Genomic DNA, 18,968 nt, shown 5'->3' with positions numbered 1-18,968 from the left:
TGGCATAAAGTACTGTGTGAAAGATTAAAGTCCACCGTCAAACAAACGAGCGATTTCAAAAGCAAACTAATTAAATTTTATTCGAATTCAACCAATGTAATTCAATATGAATGTTAATATTTTATCTTCCTCCTCTATCTCACCTTTGTCTGACATGGCTAAATGCTAATCGCTTATATGTATATAAAAGAAAGTCTTCCACGTTTCCTTCAGGGTGTTATCCATTGCAAACTTAATATACTCTGTTCAGGGTATAATAAAAAACCATCTCTTGCTCTATTGCACGCCTAAAAATTTTCCCTTCTTCTGAAATCGCATAGAAGCATGCTTAGATAGGCAACACTTACAGCTGACTTTTGTTTTGAAGCATACCTTCAACTTTTTTCCAACCGAGTCTTTTACAATTTATTTTTTCTATTGAGGCGTTTTTTATTCAAAATTATCCGTTGCAATAACCAAATAAAAATCAGCATTGAATTAAATTAAGGTCAAAATGTCCGCTGGTGCTAAAATAGCTTTAGCTCTTTCCGTTGGGTTTTCGGCGAGTGTTATTGGTTATGTACACTACAAACAGAGTAGCGACCGGTAAGTGTGATTACGACTGCTTGCGAACATATTATGCATATATTTATATGTAATTGTACATAATCGAATTTAATTTTGTAATATGTTTAATGTTTTTGTTTTAACAGTGCCCGCCTTCATGAAGGGGTCGTCCGCGATATTGAGCGTCAACAACGTCGCAAAACCGAGAATACATATCTCCTGCAAAAGCAAATCGACTTAACAAAGCAACTCAAGGATATGGAAAGCACTGAACAACACCCGGAAGTTAATCAGAATTCCAATATACAATAAATATGTTAATATAGATATCAATAAAATGAGTTAGTTCTAAGAAATCGGCGTTTTATTAGATTAATTTGACTGAATACATAGTGAAAAAAGAGAATATCATCTGGATGATACAAGCAGCTTCGCGCCACTTCGAAATCTAAAACCATTACAACAAAATTTATGCATTTCTCATTCAATAGCGTCCTTTTCGACCGTCACCACTACCGCCACCGATACCGCGACCTTCCCGGCTTCTTGAACGGCGTCGATCGCGTGAACGAGAACGACGACGACGTGGGGACCGTGAACGGGAACGTGATCGTCGCCGACGAGAGTAAAGATATCTGAAAATATATATTTTATATATTTATTTGCTATTTATTATTTTATTTTAATATTTTACCTTCGCAGTTCTCTTGAAATAGGTTTCAAATGCATGAAATTGCAAAATCCGGAACGTGTACATTCGCCCATTTCATATTGACGGCAACAAGCTTCGCGGAAGTCAGTAACAGGTGATAACTCTGAATAAACCGGTCTCCCGCCGAACCAACGATTATTCAAATCATTCGCCGCCTTTTCAGCATCTTGTTCATGACGGAATTTAATGTAGACGTTACCAACTAGGTGATCTCCTAAATTATCGCAAACATTCATCTCTTCGATTTCGCCATACTTATCTTCACACTCTACAAAAACATCTTCAAAGAAGTTATCATAATGTTCCTGCATTTCTTCATCCGAAACATTCGCTACTAAATGTGACCCATCGGCCGACTTGGCAGAGTTTTGGGGATTTACATAAAGATTTTGGAGTAGCACGGTTTGCGAAAACGTTGGCTTATTATGAATACGTGAACAACGGTCGCCATGGCGGCATGCACCGATTTTGAAGTAAAATGAACAATTTACTCTGTAAAACGAAAACCAAATTAAAAATAAACTTGATTCACTGCATAAACATGATTATACTCACTTATCCTTTTCGGTGCCGAAAATGGACGCCAGATACTCAGCCATGCTTGTATACTTCCCTTCCTAAATAGCTACGTTTCAATAATCGAGCCCGACTTTAAAGTTAAACAGCCCCTTTCTAAAAATTATATTTTTTGTTTTACTTTCACAGTTTATGAAACATTAGCAAATGATAATTAATAAAAGAAAACTTACTTTTTATATGGCCGCTTTTTCGGCTTTTGACAAATGTCAATTTTGCTTGTGAATCTTTCGGAGTTCAATTTAAAGGTTGGTAATACTGATGCCAAACCAGTGTTGCAAATAAACAAACTCGTGCTAAGTTTTATAAAGCATTGTTCAACCGTTTGCTTGCACTTTGCGAAATTTTAACAAAATTTTGTTATTAATAATGGTACGTAATACCATGTTTGAATATATATTAATAACTTAATTACAAATATTTATTATATATAATTAATAATTAATTTTTTAAACTATCTAATTTGATTTAAATTTTAGAAATGTTTGGAACCATGTATATCTGAATACCCCATACTTTAATAATTAAGTGAATTGCATTTTTCTAAATATATTTTTAGTGCAATTACACATAATATACATAATAATTATTATTTTATTAAATTAAGTCAGTCGAAGGCTGGTTTTTAAATGACAATTTGAAGTAGTCAGACAGTTGCAACACTGGCATAAAATTTTTACTGCCATTTATAATTTCGGTGTGTTTCTTTTAACTTCTAGAATACTCCCAAGTTCATATTCGCAGAATACAAAAGGCTTCGAAATTAAAAGCAGCACGTTTTTCAAGTGAAATACTAAAATTGCATAAAACGAATATATTGATATATTGTGGTGTTACTGAATTGCGAAGGATTTAAAGTAGAAATTAGTAATATCTGAAATGGAAAAGGTAATTTAATCACCATTGAAGAGATTAAAGTGATTTTATTTATAAATGATAATGTGAATACTTATACATTGTTCTTATAATTCCGTTTAGGTGAATGAACTTAAAGAAAAAGGAAATCGTGCACTTAATGCAGATAATTTTGATGAAGCTATTGCAGCATACACTGAAGCTATTAATTTAGATAATAAAAATCATGTGTTGTACAGCAACAGATCTGCTGCATATGCGAAAGCCTGTAAATATGATAAAGCTTTAGAGGATGCTGAGAAAACAATAGCCTTGAACCCAACATGGCCAAAGGGCTACTCACGTAAAGGTGCAGCAGCCGCAGGCCTGAAAAATTATAGGGCTGCTATGGAAGCATATGAGGAAGGTAAGTGGCAGACTGAGTCATATGTAGTAGGGGTATGCGGTTATAATTAACCGGCTCTTGTTTACACTGGTAGTATGCTGGAAAAATTTAAAGTTATCGAATAATATTTACCGCAGGTTTAAAACATGATCCTCAAAATGCGGTATTGCAACAAGGTATTCAAGAAGTCACTGCCACTGTACTACAGGCGATGTCGGGGCGTTTTCCAACACCCATGGATGTGGACCCACAGACACCGCCACCCAAAGCTCCTGAGCCTAAGCCAGCTGAACCCCCTAAACCTGCAGAGCCGAATGTGGATGACATGAACGAAGATGAACGCAAAAAGTATTTTGCAAAGAAAGAAAAGGAGGCTGGTAATGCTGCTTACAAAAAGAAAGATTTTGAAACGGCACTGAAACATTACCAAGCAGCCTTGGAGCAGGATCCTACAGATATAACTTTTTACAATAACATAGCAGCCGTTTATTTTGAACGTAAACAATATAACGAGTGCATAAAAGAATGCGAAAAGGGCATTGAAATTGGTCGAGAAAACCGTGCGGATTTCAAATTAATTGCTAAAGCGCTGGCGCGTATCGGCAATTCATACCGTAAAATGCAGGACTATAAGCAGGCGAAAGTATATTTCGAAAAGGCCATGTCTGAACATCGTACGCCTGAGATTAAGACTTCGCTCAGTGAAGTTGAAGCTAAAATTAAGGAGGAAGAAAGGCGCGCTTATATTAACCCTGAATTAGCTGAGGTTGAAAAAGAAAAGGGCAATGAATTCTTCAAGAAGGGCGACTATAGTAATGCTGTAAAACATTACTCAGAAGCTATCAAACGTAATCCCGATGATCCGAAATTGTACAGCAATCGTGCCGCTTGTTACACCAAGTTGGCTGCTTTTGATCTGGGACTGAAGGATTGTGAAACTTGCATAAAATTGGATGACAAGTTTATCAAAGGGTACATTCGAAAGGGCAAAATTTTACAGGTTTGTTGTCACTCAATGTAAAAAAAATGTTTACAGTTATAATAATTTTTATAATGACACTTTTAACAATCCCATAGGGTATGCAAAAATCTTCAAAAGCTTCGTCAGCTTACCTCAAAGCCTTAGAAATCGATCCACAAAACGCTGAAGCGCTCGAAGGCTACCGCCAGTGTTCGATTTCATATCAACGTAGTCCTGAGGATGTGATGAAGAACGCTTTAGGAGACCCAGAGGTACAACAAATTCTAAAGGATCCAGCAATGCGCGTAATTCTGGATCAAATGCAAACCGACCCGAAAGCGGCTAAAGAGTAAGTTTTAAAAATTAATTAAAAAATTTTTCATTCCGTTTATAACATGTTTGTTTCGCATTTTTAGGCATCTCCAAAACCCGGCGATAGCCGATAAAATAATGAAGCTGATTGAAGCGGGAATTGTTCAAATTCATTAAACAATAAATTCTCCAACAGAATTACGAACAAGCGAAATAAAAACTAAAAGCTAACTGACAGAAGTTAACGTACGTAGAATTGAAAGCGTTTAAAGAGTTGCACCAATAAAAAACGACACATTTCCACGTCCTCCTCAATATTAAAACATAATACACATATATATATATATAATTAAATATACAAGAGATGATGTAGCTCTTATGCTTTTTTTCATAATTTTAAATAATCTTCCTCATATTAAAAAAGTCTATGCAAATCAGTTTTAGATTTATTTTTTACATGGCGTGTGTGGATTTTTGAGTTTTCTTACTTTATAAAATAATATAATCGTTTAGTTTTTAATTAAGTAATTGAGCAAAAATGTAATTTCTTAAATTTGAAATAAAGAGATGTATACTTGCGCTTTTGTGGGTGCTAAATTAAAATAAATGTTTACAGTATATGAATTTGAGTGGTTGGAGTTAGATATTATCAGTAACTATACCTACTCAAAAATAAATAAATGCTTTTTTTCATACAAATATCATCGGTATAATTAAAGAGTGTACTTTTAATTATTTGTTAGGTGGTTATATATAGAATTATATGTCCCAAAGAAACAGTGTAGAAGCATAAACTGGCAGCTATCGAAAGAAAACAGGAGTAAATCCATACTGACTTTATACATATGTTCTAGGCTTTATGTACCTGTTAATTTACATGAAAAGAACACGTCACAGTGATAGCCTGAATTGGTGTATAACATGGGAATTGGCAAAATTGATTTATCTATAATAAATGAATCATCATTGTTAACTAATTAGTCGTTTGAATCATATTTTGTTATTTAGTGATTACGTTGTTAACACTTATTAAATATTTGCTTTTCATATTTACATTGCGAATTAATGTGTTAATGAGTTTTATCGAATAATTATACTAATTTTCTATTATATTAAACCTAATATCATTTTGAGCTTTGCAGCAGAAATATAAAAATGTAGAAACGACCATTTCCTTCTACAATTTGTTTGGAATTTGGCAGTAAAATCCTTAAATCCTGATGTCAATACTATTTTAGGCACACTACAAAATAGTTGGTGTAGCAAACGAGGAGATTTTAAGAATATTTAAATTTGTATAGGGTATGAAAGTCGAATATATGTCAATTAATTAGTCGATAAATTTTCAATCGATTACAAAGTAAATGCTCTTTGCTGATATATCGACATGAGGTATTTTAACATCCCCAATTACAACCAAAAGTGACGAAGGTGCGGAAATTAATTGAAAGTGAAATAATTGTTAATTTCATAATAAGATGGCAATGGTCATTGGAAAAAATATAACGTTAGGAGTTTGCATCGTTCTTTGTTTATTCCTTGTGGGGAATATAAACTTTGGCGTAGATGCAGCAGAAAAAGAAATACCCGCTACAAAATTTGGTCAAAATGTTGGAGGGCCCACAATGACATTTTTATACTGGTAATACATTAACCTTAAGAGACCTTTGTTCTTGATAAGATATACATTATATTGTATATTTTAGTTACTCGTGTGGTTACCGCAAAGCTTTTGAGGATTATGTTAACATTTTGTCGGAACGGTATCCACAGATTACGGTAAACGGGGGCAATTATGATCCACCCGGCTTCAACATGTACCTATCGCGAATCGTATTTGCTGCAAAAATCCTTTTCATCGTAGTGATTGTTTCCTCGTTTGATGTTTTCGGTGTATTTGGACAACAAATTCCGAGTTGGTGGCAGCATTTGCTTGATAATAAATTGTATGCCTGCATGATGGTATTTTTCGTAGGGAATATGCTTGAGGGACAGGTAAGCTTAAATTGCAAAGTTTTATACGTATTTTTGATATTTTGTATCTGGCGAATTTTTTTGCAGCTTGTGGCTTCTGGAGCATTCGAAATCTCCCTCAATGATGTGCCGGTATGGTCTAAATTGCAGACAGGACGTATACCTGCGCCTCAAGAACTCTTTCAGATTATAGACAATCAACTACAATTCACCGAAACAATTCAAGAGAATCCAGACTTCGTTAAATAATAATTAGACCATGCCTACGTGCAACACATACGAACTTAGCTCAACTATGAGAGTAACTACGAAACCGAACATGGAGTATTTTAAGTATGTTTCTATATTGAGATTCGACTGTGGGAGTGCTGAGAGTTTTAGTTAGTTTTGCAGAATTTATAAAATAGACTTGTTGATAAATTAGTTTTGACTGGTGGGGGATTGTTAAATACCATAAGCAAATATTAACATTGAAGTCATACCCAAGATAAGTTCGTTTAATTTAAGTTTAGATGTCTCTATGTTTGCTTTTAAGTTCAACTACGTACTTGTCATTTTGTAGTTATATCCAGATTTTGGCCGTTATGAAGTGTCAACAAAATTTGCAAATATCTATTTAAATAAACTATAATAAAAAAAAACTAATGTGTCAAATATTACCTTTGTATTAAAAGCATAAACAAGTAATTCAAAAAGTGTTGGAATCCGAGTTCGCTTAACTACGATTTAATTTCGGAATCATCGATGATATATAACTTGAACAAGAAAAAACTCTAACTTCGGCTGCACCAAAGCTATAATATCATTTGCAGATACAAGAGATTCCATACAACTAGATTTTGATACTTCAGTTTGTATGGCAGCTATATGCTATAGTGGCCTGATCTCAACCCTTTGATTAGAGATTGTATGGTTACCTTAGATAATAAGAGATGCAAAATTTTCAGCAGATATCTTTTCCGACAAATGAGCAGCTTCTTGGGGAGAAATGGTCGCATGCACAATTTCAGATCAATGAGGGACTAGGAAGATGTGATGCGGCAGTATAGAAAGGCATCAAGTTCGACGCAAATATGCTGCAATAGATGAACATAGTATACGTATGTAAGTATCAGCTGAGTATCTGCAGAAAAGCAACGGTGTCGCATTATTGGTGCAGTTATTTGATTGTCATCAATAGCATTGTCATCATAGTTCGTGCTAAAACAGAGAGACAGACATGGCTAAATGACCTAAGGTCCACATAGTGATCACTCAGAAAACGTATTAATTTTGCCAGTTTGGGATAAGCTTCTTAAGCAATTAGAGAGACAAAAGTCATTAAACACGTCGGCTCACAAAATATATTGTTATTTTTTATTTTTTCATCTTTACAATTATTTACATTAATGGTTTTTTATAGTAAAATAGTTAAGTTACATTATTTTGGCTTGTATTTGGTTTTATTTGCAAAAAAACTATAATTAAACAATTTTAATATATTGTCTATAAAAAGTATTAACGCATGCTCGGCAGTATTTGGTGCGCGAAATTTAATTTTTTTTCGTTCCTTATGATTTTTTTCATAATTATTTTTTATAGTGCTGCAATCACTTCAACACGACTTTTCTTATCTGACACTACTGCCATATACGCATACTTACAAACATATGCGCCGGATAAGTCCGTCAGAAATCTGTTTCAATATGTCCATGTGTATGAATGATAGTACATATAAAATATTAAGAGAAGGACGTTGGAAGATTTCACAAAAGTTTCCTATTTTGTCGCAATGGCACTGAAAGGCATTTCTCACATAACCTAAGATTTATTCGTAAACGTTACATACATACATATTTTCTGATTGTTGTTATTTTATGCAGTAATTAATTTTATGAAAAACTTTGTTTTAATTAAAAAGTAAGCTTCTAACTATTTTTCTTTGTAAGAGAATGGCAGCACGGTTAGTTATGGATTTACGGCGCGTACGTGTCTTCTCGGGGACGTCGTATGCGACTTGCGCGATTACGATCTATTGTCGAGCCCACATAATAGCTGGGGCGACCGCCTGGTACCGGACGTCGGTTCACCGGTCGGTAAGGCGATGGCCTGTAACGAATGGGCGATGGTTCTACAATGCGTGACTCTGGACCACGACGGAACTCAGTTGCGGTAGCGCTCACGGACGAACTACGTCGAAGATAAGACTCATTCTTTCGACGGCAAACAGTACAACTGTAAAAATATGAAGTCATTCACATATTCACAAATTTTGCATATCATTGCAATTACGGGTACTTACCGGCTTACTTTGCTTGTTTGGTCTGCTTTTAAGGTCTGTTGTCTTGGTTGTAACCACTGTTCGTGTTCTTCAATTACCGCCAACCAGAAAGACGCGAGAGGATCATAATAGTTGCAGCGACCGTGTCCATGACATTCAATAACCGGATTGGTACGGAAATTTTCTAGACAAGAACCGGGCGATACCAAACTCTGACCAATTCCACCAGTGTTATCAGTTGTAGTCTATTTATGGGAATAGAATAGGAATAATATGGGAAAAATCAAATATTTTCTTGATTTGCATTTCCATACCATCAAATAACTGTAACCGGTCCACATTTCTTCCCAGCCATTCGGGCAGTCTGGTATGCTCATGCTCTGACTGTGTAGTGCAATGATTCGCGTTGTCGTTTCGCAGACTACACAACTATTAAATGGAAATTAATAAATTAAAAATGTAATAGAAAAAATATACCCAATATTGTACCAACCGTGATATGAATTTCATCAGATCGAAAGATTGTATCGGTGCCATGTTCATTGGCATTGGTTCAGCAGTGGAAAGCCACAAGCTGTCGTCATTGTTTTGCGCATAATTGCATACGTTGTTTACATCACAGAACATATAGGGCATTGTTGTGAAACGCATCATACAGGAACCTGATAGCCCAAGATCTTGTCCAATGGCCATACTGCTGCCAATATTTCCAGCAAGTGAGTAACCTTCCCATAACAAATGTGTATTGATCGGGCATTCTGGTATGGATACTGATTGTGAGTGACGAGTAAATACAAAACCGCGACTCTTAGGTAATGGTGGTGGTGGGGCAGGTGCGCCAACGGGTCCTTGAGGGCCAGGTAGTCCGGTAAGACCAGGAGGACCTTCCAAACCGATCATACCTTGCTCACCTTTTGGACCATCAAGACCTATAGAACCCATGAATCCTTGATCGCCTTGATAACCCTTAAGGCCACGACGACCTATGCTTCCAGCTTCACCAATTTCACCGATGTCACCCATTTGGCCTTTGAAACCATCAAGTCCACGTTCGCCGCGATCACCAGGACGCGCAAAGCTAAAATCATATGTAATTCCTGGTTCACCTTTGATACCCTCAAGACCATTCAAGCCATCAACACCACTCCAACCGGCATCACCTTGTGGCCCACGAGGTCCTTGTAAGCCAAATGGTCCGGGACGTCCTTGATATCCTTGATCGCCTTGCTCACCTTTAAGTCCATCCAAACCGCTTGCTCCTAATAGACCGATATCACCCACGTCACCGTTTCTGCCACGAATAGCAAAGCCCATTTCGCCCCGTTCACCTTGATTGCCATCATCACCCCGTTCTCCTTTAAGGCCAGTCCTACCATTCAAACCATTACGACCTGGGGGGCCGGCATAACCAGCGTCTCCAGTTTGACCTTTCGGTCCAACTATAGAAATGCCTGGCAAACCAATTAATCCATTTTCACCATATTCGCCTTGTTCGCCAGGTGCACCTTTAGGACCCAAACGTCCTGGGCGTCCAGGGAAGCCATCATAGCCGGGCTCACCTTTATCACCTCTTTCGATAAATGAAGCGATTGGACCAGTTACTCCGGGATAACCTTTATCTCCCATTTCTCCTTTGACACCAGCATATCCATCTAAACCAGCAGCTCCACTTATGCCAATATCACCACGTTCACCTTTTGGACCTGGATAACCAGGGGCTCCGTCGGGACCATATGCACCAATAGGTCCTGGCGCGCCTTGGAAGCCTCGTTCACCCTTATCACCTCTTTCTGCGAATCCACGTAGCAATACACCAGGTCGTCCCGGGTAGCCTTCATCTCCTCGCTCACCTTGAATTCCTATAGCTCCGGCCTCACCAACATCACCCCTATCGCCAACCAAACCAGGTAAGCCGAAGTAACCTGCATCACCAGATTCACCTTTTGCACCTACGAAACCAGTCATTCCAACTTCTCCAATTACACCTTTTCTTCCAGGTAGCCCATTGCGTCCACGATATCCGGCTAATCCAATATCTCCTCTATCACCCTGCTCTCCAGCACGTCCCATTAAACCGAAGTCTCCTTGCGCACCTTTTTGCCCTTTTAAGCCATTCAAACCATAACGTCCAGGAATACCAGCATCTCCTTTTAATCCTGGCAAACCATCTAATGCACTTGGGGAGTCGCCAACGGGACCTCGTTCTCCCGGAGCACCGGGAACCCCATCATTTCCAGGTAGTCCTCTTATACCTGAATCGCCCATTTCACCTTTAATGCCACTGTATGCTGCATTACCCTTAGGGCCAATACGTCCGGGTATACCTCGATCTCCTACAGCACCTCTTTGGCCTGGAATTCCAGGAGCTCCAGGGCGTCCGATTGGGCCAACATCACCAGATTGACCTAGAAATAAATAAGATGACGTTTTATATTGCTTCTTGTTAAAGAATTGTAACTACCTTTCGGCCCCATGTTTCCAAGTGCACCACGTGGTCCTCTATCACCATTTCTACCGTCGAAGCCGATATCACCACGATCTCCTTGTTCACCAGGTATTCCAGCCCAACCTGGGCTGCCGGTTTGTCCAGGTTCTCCAGGTCTTCCTTGGTCACCAAAGCGACCTCGTAGTCCTGGGAATCCAATGCTGCCTTTAGCACCTTGTACTCCTATAGATCCCAGTGAACCCGTTACACCCTTTTCACCTTTCCTTCCATGAGGAGCAGTTCTTCCATCTCTACCTGGAGCTCCTTCGCGACCAGGATAACCAATCAGGTAGTCACCACGAGGGCCTTTATTACCAGGCAAACCTTGTATGCCCCATTCGCCGAAATCTCCTTTCGCACCTTTTACACCCTTAATACCTGGTGTACCAGCGGGCCCAGGACTACCAGGCCACCCAATGTCTCCCTGTTCTCCTTTAATGCCTGGATTTCCATCGGGTCCAATTTCTCCAGGTAATACACTGCGTCCGGGATCACCACGATAGCCTTTAAGGCCAACTAAGCCATCTAGACCAGGTAAACCATTCAGACCAGGATTTCCAGGAACTCCATGTGATCCGTAATCTCCAGTAGATCCAGGCCATCCTTTTGCACCTACTTCACCTTGAATTGTAAGGCCAGCTAAGCCAATGTCTCCAGTTAATCCATATATTCCTTTTTGGCCTTTTAAGCCCTTAAATCCCTTATCACCAACCAAACCAATTAAACCAACATCACCAACTTCTCCTTTGTTATCGTATATTTGGCCGGGATTTGGTTCACCTTTGTCACCTTTTGGTCCCTCACTGCCTGGTTCGCCTCGTTCACCTCTAAAAAATAGAAAGCATGACTTAGAATTGTATTATTAAAGAATGTCAATTATTAAGATAGCTTACATGCGACCATCCCGTCCAGATTCACCGATCAAATAAAATTTGGGCATTGATGCGTCAAGACCACGTTTACCATCTCGACCCGGTCTTCCTGGAAAACCGTCTTTGCCTGGACGACCCATATCACCGTAATCTCCTCGTAGTCCAGTTTCGCCTTTGGCCCCTCGTATACCAGGTCTACCATTGAAACCGATATCACCGGTTTCACCTTGTTCGCCACGTTCGCCGGCTTCTCCAAGATCTCCTCTCTCTGGTTTCTCGATATTATTAATTGGATACTGAGAACCAGGACGGCCAGGAATTCCAGGACGGCCCATACCACCACTGGCTCCAGGAAGACCGGGAATTCCTATTCGACCTTTTGGTCCAGGACTACCAGGCCAACCTTTCGGACCACGCTCACCTGTTAAGCCTACAGGACCACGTGCACCATGTACACCAGGGTATCCCGTATCACCTGGGATACCTTTTGTGCCTTTGGGTCCAGCTGGACATATACCGCAATCGTCACCACGAATACCTTTAGCACCGAACTCACCTGGCCATCCAGGATTACCATCGACACCCGGTGGGCCACGTATACCAGGTGGACCTTCGAAGCCAGGAGGACCAACAATATTGACACCATCACCTGGTTCACCTTTATCGCCAGGTAATCCAACTTCACCACGATCTCCACGGAAACCATTTGGAGCGGGTAAACCTAACCTTCCAGCGAAACCTTTAGGGCCCATCAAGTTTAACCCGGGTTGTCCTACTTGACCAGGGCGTCCCGGAAGGCCAGGATTTCCAGGAGGCCCCATAGGTCCAGGGGCTCCCATATAACCGTAATCACCATCATCTCCTATAACACTTACACCACGACGACCAGGTGAACCATCTAAACCTCTATCGCCGGGGGGGCCAGCAGGACCAAATGGACCGCGGCGACCCTGCTTTCCGGGTATGCCTGGAAGGCCTGGATTACCCAGTGGACCGATATCACCTTGAGGGCCTTGTGGTCCAGGAAAAGATTTATCCAAATTGGGATCATAAATACCGGGTGGACCAGTGGGACCTTGTTCACCGGGAAAGCCATCGAAACCGTCATCACCAACTTCTCCTTTCAAACCATCTTCACCATCGAGACCGTTATAGCCTGGGGCACCTTTAGCACCTTTCTCACCAGGAATACCAGGTTCACCTGCTTTACCAGGTTTTCCACGTTCACCCGGTTCGCCAGTTTCACCAATTTGGCCAGGTAAACCATCATTACCCAATTCGCCAGTTTCACCCGTAGCACCAGTAATACCCGTCATTCCCAACAAGCCTTGGTCACCCTTATAACCTTTTATTGCTACACCAATAATTAGTGGAGATTCTTCACCATCTCCAGGTTCACCTTTTTCGCCAAGCTGACCTTCGCCGAAAAGCAGTAAATTCGCGGGTTCTGCCATATCACCCTTATAACCTTTAAAGCCCTGTTCACCTTTTGAACCCTCTATGCCAGGATAGCCAATATCGCCTTTGTAACCTTTCATGCCGATATAACCAGGTTGACCGTCAACACCATCGGGACCTTGGACACCTCGATTACCTTTGGTACCTTTCGAATTGATACCACCTTCACCAGCATCACCTGTAGGTCCTGGTGGTCCAGGTTTACCTATTGAACCACGCTGACCATTTAGGCCCGGTGAACCGGGTAAACCCTGCTGACCAGGTTTACCATCACAACCATCGATTCCAGAAATGCCCTTAGGACCGTCTTCGCCAGCAGGACCCTACATAAAAATGTAAAATTTTACTTAAGATATATTCAAAACAATATGTATGATAGTTTTCAAGTTTGATTGCTAAACTGAAGCTTTATACTCGTAAGTTGTATCTTAGAACTGTGTACATCGTTTACACTTTATACACCATTTTAGGAATGGTTGTTAGTGCAGGTAGTACTTACCGTTATCCCAGGTCGACCAGGTAAACCCAATTCACCCATGTCACCCTAAAATATAATGTTGTTGTCAATGAGTTTTATAAATATATTTAAATGGACAACTTACTCGATGGCCTTTTTCGCCTTGTTCACCATATTCGCCTGGATCACCATATTCACCACGTCGACCAAACGGTCCAATTGGACCAACATCTCCGGGTGGACCCTCAATACCAGGATAGCCCTTCAAACCGATAGCACCTGGACGTCCCTTCAAACCCTTACAATCGCACACCGTATTATTGCAATTTTTTCCGGATTCCTAAAAATTACAGAAATTATTTTCGGTTTGAATAAATACTATATAGCAAAAGATATAGCATATATCGTGATAACAAAATGTCATAAAATAACTGAAAGGAATTACATTCTGAATTACAATCTCTATCTAGAGTAATGCATTGCTCGGAACGGCCCTCTAACACATTCCTTCCCAAATCACTTTACTTTCCCATGTAATTCACTTGGGATTTTTCGATCATTTGCCATCAATTTTTTACTCCCAAATGATATTATAATACAAAATTTTCCGCTCTATAAAAAGTTCTTAATTTTTGTCATAAAAACATTCCTTCGAAAGTTATACAAAATTAAATTTATGCACCAAATATAGAGTACACCTTGTCGTATGAGCAACGAAAAATGCAGAAATCGCTTGTATGATTGCTCTGGTCATTTGAGAGGAGCATTTTATATTAGAATATCACTTTTTCAAAGCCATTATTCATAAAAATAACTTCATCTTATTGAATACTTTATTGTAATAGCAGTTAATATTTTCTATAGTCACCGCAATGCGTAGTCAGATCTACTAGTATTACTATATACATGTTTTACCAATAAAAATTAATAATGAAATTTCAGTACAACGAAAGCCAATTGTTAAACTCGAATATTATAATGTGCACCGCCACACATATGTACATATGCAACAATATATCGCTTGCAGCAAAAGGAATCTAAAAGTGGCACTTTAATTGCACAATTTCCGCTGCAATGAGATAATTTCGCTGATTATAACGGCACTAGCAATTATTGTACGATTTAACTTTACCACATCGGCTATTGTTATGCCGATCGCTTGCTCGGTCTATGAATGTACTTGTATGTACTAAGCATATGATATGTATGTTTGTACAATATATGTACATAAGAGTGTATCGCCCTGCCGGCACACAACAAGACAAGCAACTAGTTATAAATTGACTAGTTTGGTATTTATTAAGTGTTCATCATTAAAAGAGAATATCAAACGTTTCACCTATAAATATTTATATTCTATTTTATAATTTCTTTACTTAACTAACTGTTAAAATCATTTCATGCTTGGCGCTCAAGGTTTATATTTATTTATAACTTCTATGGTAATTGTGCTCGTATTCAACTGGCTAAGAATTTGTGTGTTGCTCTGCTTTGTTACATGGTGATACATAATATACCTGTGTTTCTATACAAGTATTATTTAAAGTATTTACAGATATCAAACTGTTGGTGTTGGTTGGTGCAAACATTTGATAACGCCGTTGCTATTCACAAACGTTTTTTGCACAGCAAGCACTTAAGACAAATATACATATATACATATATATGAGTATATAAAGCACTTTTGAGTGTCGTATTGTATTATATGCAACAAAGACACAGCCTTATATCTCGTACATATATCAAAAATATTAAACGCTGATCACCCTGAATGTGAAGAATGCCTTAAACTCAGCAAAGTGGACAAACATAATCAAGGCTCTGTATGACATACGCGCTCCTCAATATCTTATGAGTTATTTTGAAAACAGGCGACTATTATTCGATACTGATGAAGGCACCAAGAGCTACTCTATTTCGAGTGGAGTACCGCAAGTTTCGATTCTAGGTTCCCTTCTATGGAACCCAACGTATAATGGGATGTTAAGGAGATATCAACCAAAGTCGTTAAAATAATTGCATACACAGACGACCTTATTGTGGTAGCAGTGGCTAAACACTTACATTACCTCCGGAACAAATGCAATGAGTGCATAAACGGTTTGCGCCAATGGTTCTTCTCAATGAGTTTAGAACTGGCAAAGTAAAGGACAGTAGTCTTGCTCATAAGCACTAGAAAAAAGGAGGAAAGTATATCTCTCACTTTATGGGAGTGTGAGATTCATTCACAGCCACAACAAAAGTATCGGGGGCATAGACTCGAGGCTCAAATTTTGAGAACACTCGGAATCCACTGTAGGTAAAACGAATAAAATCATAAACGCTTTATTAAGAATGATGGCAAATGAAGGCTGCGTGCGTTCCAGCCGGCGATTTTTACTCGCAAAGGTAATAAAATCGGATGTTTAGTACGCATATTATTTGCGGCTCCAATATGGATCCAGGCGCTAGGCATGAAAGCATATGCCAGACAAATCAACACAGTGCACAGACTGTCGGTACTAAGAGTTATCAGTGCTTTTCCGAACAATATCAAGCGATGCTGCTGAAGTAATAGTCAGTACGATGCCCATTGACATCCTGGGTGACGAATACACCGCTCGGTTGTATTAATTATTAGAGCCGTCCATAGGAGCGAAGAGAGAAGAGGAAGTCAAAAGCTTAACAAAATGGCAGCAGCGGTGGCAAACCTCACTCAAAGGACGCTGAACCCACAGATTGATACGGGACCTCCATTCGTGGATAGACAGACGACATGGGAACCTGGATTACCACCTAATCCAAATACTAAGTGGAGATGCGTGCTTTAGAAGCTAGCTATACAGATTCCAGCACGAGATTAGTCTGAATTATCCGAAGTGTTCAAAGTGCTTCAAAGACTCTGAGCATGTATTCTCTTATTGCCATCGCTTTTAAAGTGCAAGGCGAAACTTAAAACTACACTCGGTGGTAGTTTTACGGCGGAAAATTTTACGGCATTCATGTGTCAGTCCACTGAGAACTGGCAAAACTGCTGAAGTCGGCACACCTCAGTAGTGCGGTGAGATTGTTACAATGGATAAAATAATCGAACAAGGAATTTGTCTCAATTTTTGTATTTCTAACCAAAATTCGTGTGCGGAATAGTTGGTGATTCAGTTTTATCAAAAACACAAGCCTATCAGTGGTACAAGGCTTTCAAAGACGGTCGAAAGATCGTTGAAGTCATGCCTTGTTCTGGACGACCTTCGAACTCTTCAACTGGTGAAAATATTAAAAGAATGAAGGATATGAAGGGATCGCAAGGTAAGGGTTAGAGAGATGGCAAAAGAGCTCGATATCTCTCCAGAGTCCGTTCGAATGATTTTGGTGGATATTTGGGTATGAAACGCGTTCTTGCTCGACTTGTCCCATGATTGTGACCGAATTTAAAGCCAAAAACGCAATGAATATTATCAATCAACCATCGTATTCGTCAGATTTGCCTCCGTGTGATTTTCTCTTGTTCCCCAAACTGAAATTACCGCTCCGTGGAACACGTTTTCAGTCGGTATATGTACAAAATTCAGTGAAGGAAAAAAAGTGTTTTGAGAATTGGAAAAATTGTTTGCATAAGTGTATTTATTACATCTGGTGGGGATTACTTTGAAGGCGACAAAGTAAATGTTGATGAATAATTGAACATTTTGCGCTTTATTTACAATTTTCGCGTACCTTTTGTCACAATGTATATAGACTTTTTGCTCTCACTGCAGAAATAGTTTTCAAAAATTAAAAATGCCTCATTTATTATTCAATATTTATTTTATTTATGATTTTTTATTTTTATTATTATTTATATTACCATTTATTATTGTTTTTTAAATACTTAAGGTAAAATAAGATTTTTCTGCTGAAAGATCAAACACATAAGTGCTTTTTGTCTGCTTAGGAAGCGAGAAGCTCACACGCGAGCAATTGGCAAACAATATTTATTTAAGAATTCGAATTCTAATTCAAATTACCTATCGATAAATAATAATTTAACAACTGGGCATACATTCAACGGACGCACTATGAAACCAGCCACTAATTAAAATAAATTCCAGTTTAAACGCGTAGACGGTCTATCAATAAAATCTAATAATTTTGCGAATTTCATTAGAATTCATTTAAATTGTTGCAGGCAAAATAATAAAAAATGTCAAAAATTAATTTACTTGATTATTTGCAGTTGAATTGAAGTGTGGCACTATTGAAGCGTGCAGCGCGCACAGCCTTCCAGCGAGTAATGAAAATAATTTGAAAATAAAAATCACATAAATAAAATGCAGAATATTAGAATTTATATAAAACCAAAAACAAAGACAAAAAAGTAAAATAAAACCAATATAGAAATTGAAACAAATGAAAAAGTGCTGAACTAAACGCACGCCAACTTTAAATGAAACCAATTGGCACATCTGTGTCGCGTATGTTGCTGGTGCCTTCGCTTGCTCGCTGCATACGAAATTCAATAAAGAAAGCAAAACAATAAACATAGCGTCATAAATGTGCCAACTCAATGTTCATAAAAGCAACGGAAAGCAAGTGTTTCCAAACATGCACACACATATATATGTATATAATAGTATGTGTGACCTGTACTTATTGTTTTCGTTATCTTTGTATTTTTTATTAACTGGAAATTGTCTGGAGGCGTAGGCAACCGTTCCATCCTACTTCCATGCGTGTTAAATGCCAAGCAAGTTTTGGTGCGAATTCGTTAAAAATATTCAAAAACATCAGCACTTCGAGGAGAAAATGTATTTTGTTCCTCATTAAACACCGGAAGCATATGGAAAGTACAAATCAGAAATACCTATGTTGGTTTTTTTAAGCAAGGACAAAATTCGAGATATCAAAATCGGTGTTGATGTAAATATGCTTAAACCGGTAGGATTATTTTAGGTTATACTGGCTGACTGTCACGCCATACATAGACCTTTATAAAACCTGCTCGAGGCTTAGTTTAATATGAGCTAAAGTACGTCAACGTTTTTTGCGAAGCGTAGTAAGGATTGAAATCTAATACTGATAATTCATTTAGTCCCTTGAACTGCGATGCTCCTGGGTATCTAAGCCGAGTTCTAAGCAAAGCCGGTCAGAAGCAGAGAA

At 38.7% G+C, this 18,968-nt stretch overlaps 5 protein-coding genes across 6 annotated transcripts; 3 read left to right on the top strand and 2 right to left on the bottom strand.

Annotated features, from left to right (window-relative positions):
- Nucleotides 1-336: 336 nt before the first annotated feature.
- On the top strand, nucleotides 337-902 carry LOC105223914 (protein PET117 homolog, mitochondrial). Its single transcript, XM_011201804.4, has 2 exons — nucleotides 337-585; nucleotides 693-902. The coding sequence occupies exons 1-2, from the start codon at nucleotides 494-496 to the stop codon at nucleotides 856-858; spliced, it is 258 nt and encodes an 85-aa protein (XP_011200106.1). The 5' UTR covers nucleotides 337-493; the 3' UTR covers nucleotides 859-902.
- LOC105223915 (splicing factor U2af 38 kDa subunit) lies at nucleotides 889-2,149 on the bottom strand. 2 transcript variants are annotated; one of them, XM_011201805.4, is made up of 4 exons: nucleotides 2,008-2,149; nucleotides 1,814-1,930; nucleotides 1,241-1,750; nucleotides 889-1,181 (listed from the first exon to the last, which is right to left on the bottom strand). In XM_011201805.4, exons 2-4 carry the CDS (start codon nucleotides 1,855-1,857, stop codon nucleotides 1,031-1,033), a joined length of 705 nt encoding a protein of 234 aa, XP_011200107.1. In that variant the 5' UTR covers nucleotides 1,858-1,930; nucleotides 2,008-2,149; the 3' UTR covers nucleotides 889-1,030. The 2 variants fall into 2 exon arrangements, with proteins under 2 accessions (XP_011200107.1, XP_019844999.1); XM_019989440.3 differs by lacking the exon at nucleotides 2,008-2,149 and having other exon boundaries at nucleotides 1,814-1,991.
- Nucleotides 2,150-2,517: 368 nt separating this feature from the next.
- On the top strand, nucleotides 2,518-4,784 carry LOC105223913 (stress-induced-phosphoprotein 1). Its single transcript, XM_011201802.3, has 5 exons — nucleotides 2,518-2,722; nucleotides 2,813-3,095; nucleotides 3,212-4,074; nucleotides 4,152-4,384; nucleotides 4,452-4,784. Exons 1-5 carry the CDS (start codon nucleotides 2,714-2,716, stop codon nucleotides 4,522-4,524), a joined length of 1,461 nt encoding a protein of 486 aa, XP_011200104.2. The 5' UTR covers nucleotides 2,518-2,713; the 3' UTR covers nucleotides 4,525-4,784.
- A 957-nt stretch (nucleotides 4,785-5,741) lies between these two features.
- LOC105223912 (thioredoxin reductase-like selenoprotein T homolog CG3887) lies at nucleotides 5,742-6,972 on the top strand. Its single transcript, XM_011201801.4, has 3 exons — nucleotides 5,742-5,989; nucleotides 6,054-6,342; nucleotides 6,409-6,972. The coding sequence occupies exons 1-3, from the start codon at nucleotides 5,826-5,828 to the stop codon at nucleotides 6,568-6,570; spliced, it is 615 nt and encodes a 204-aa protein (XP_011200103.1). The 5' UTR covers nucleotides 5,742-5,825; the 3' UTR covers nucleotides 6,571-6,972.
- Nucleotides 6,973-7,655: 683 nt separating this feature from the next.
- On the bottom strand, nucleotides 7,656-14,193 carry LOC105223911 (collagen alpha-1(IV) chain; the record flags this gene model as incomplete). The annotated part of the gene is given in 8 exon segments (XM_049462109.1): nucleotides 7,656-8,535; nucleotides 8,603-8,826; nucleotides 8,896-9,010; nucleotides 9,075-10,986; nucleotides 11,043-11,893; nucleotides 11,960-13,719; nucleotides 13,896-13,940; nucleotides 13,999-14,193. Coding segments are annotated over 8 exon segments (5,361 nt in total), but the record flags the coding sequence as incomplete, so codon positions are not given.
- Nucleotides 14,194-18,968: the final 4,775 nt, after the last annotated feature.

The sequence above is a fragment of the Bactrocera dorsalis genome, unplaced genomic scaffold, assembly GCF_023373825.1.
Source record: "Bactrocera dorsalis isolate Fly_Bdor unplaced genomic scaffold, ASM2337382v1 BdCtg297, whole genome shotgun sequence".
In the NCBI taxonomy this organism is placed as follows: domain Eukaryota; kingdom Metazoa; phylum Arthropoda; class Insecta; order Diptera; family Tephritidae; genus Bactrocera; species Bactrocera dorsalis.
The sequence above is the reverse complement of the archived record's forward strand: the minus strand, read 5'-3'. Positions and strand labels throughout refer to the sequence as shown.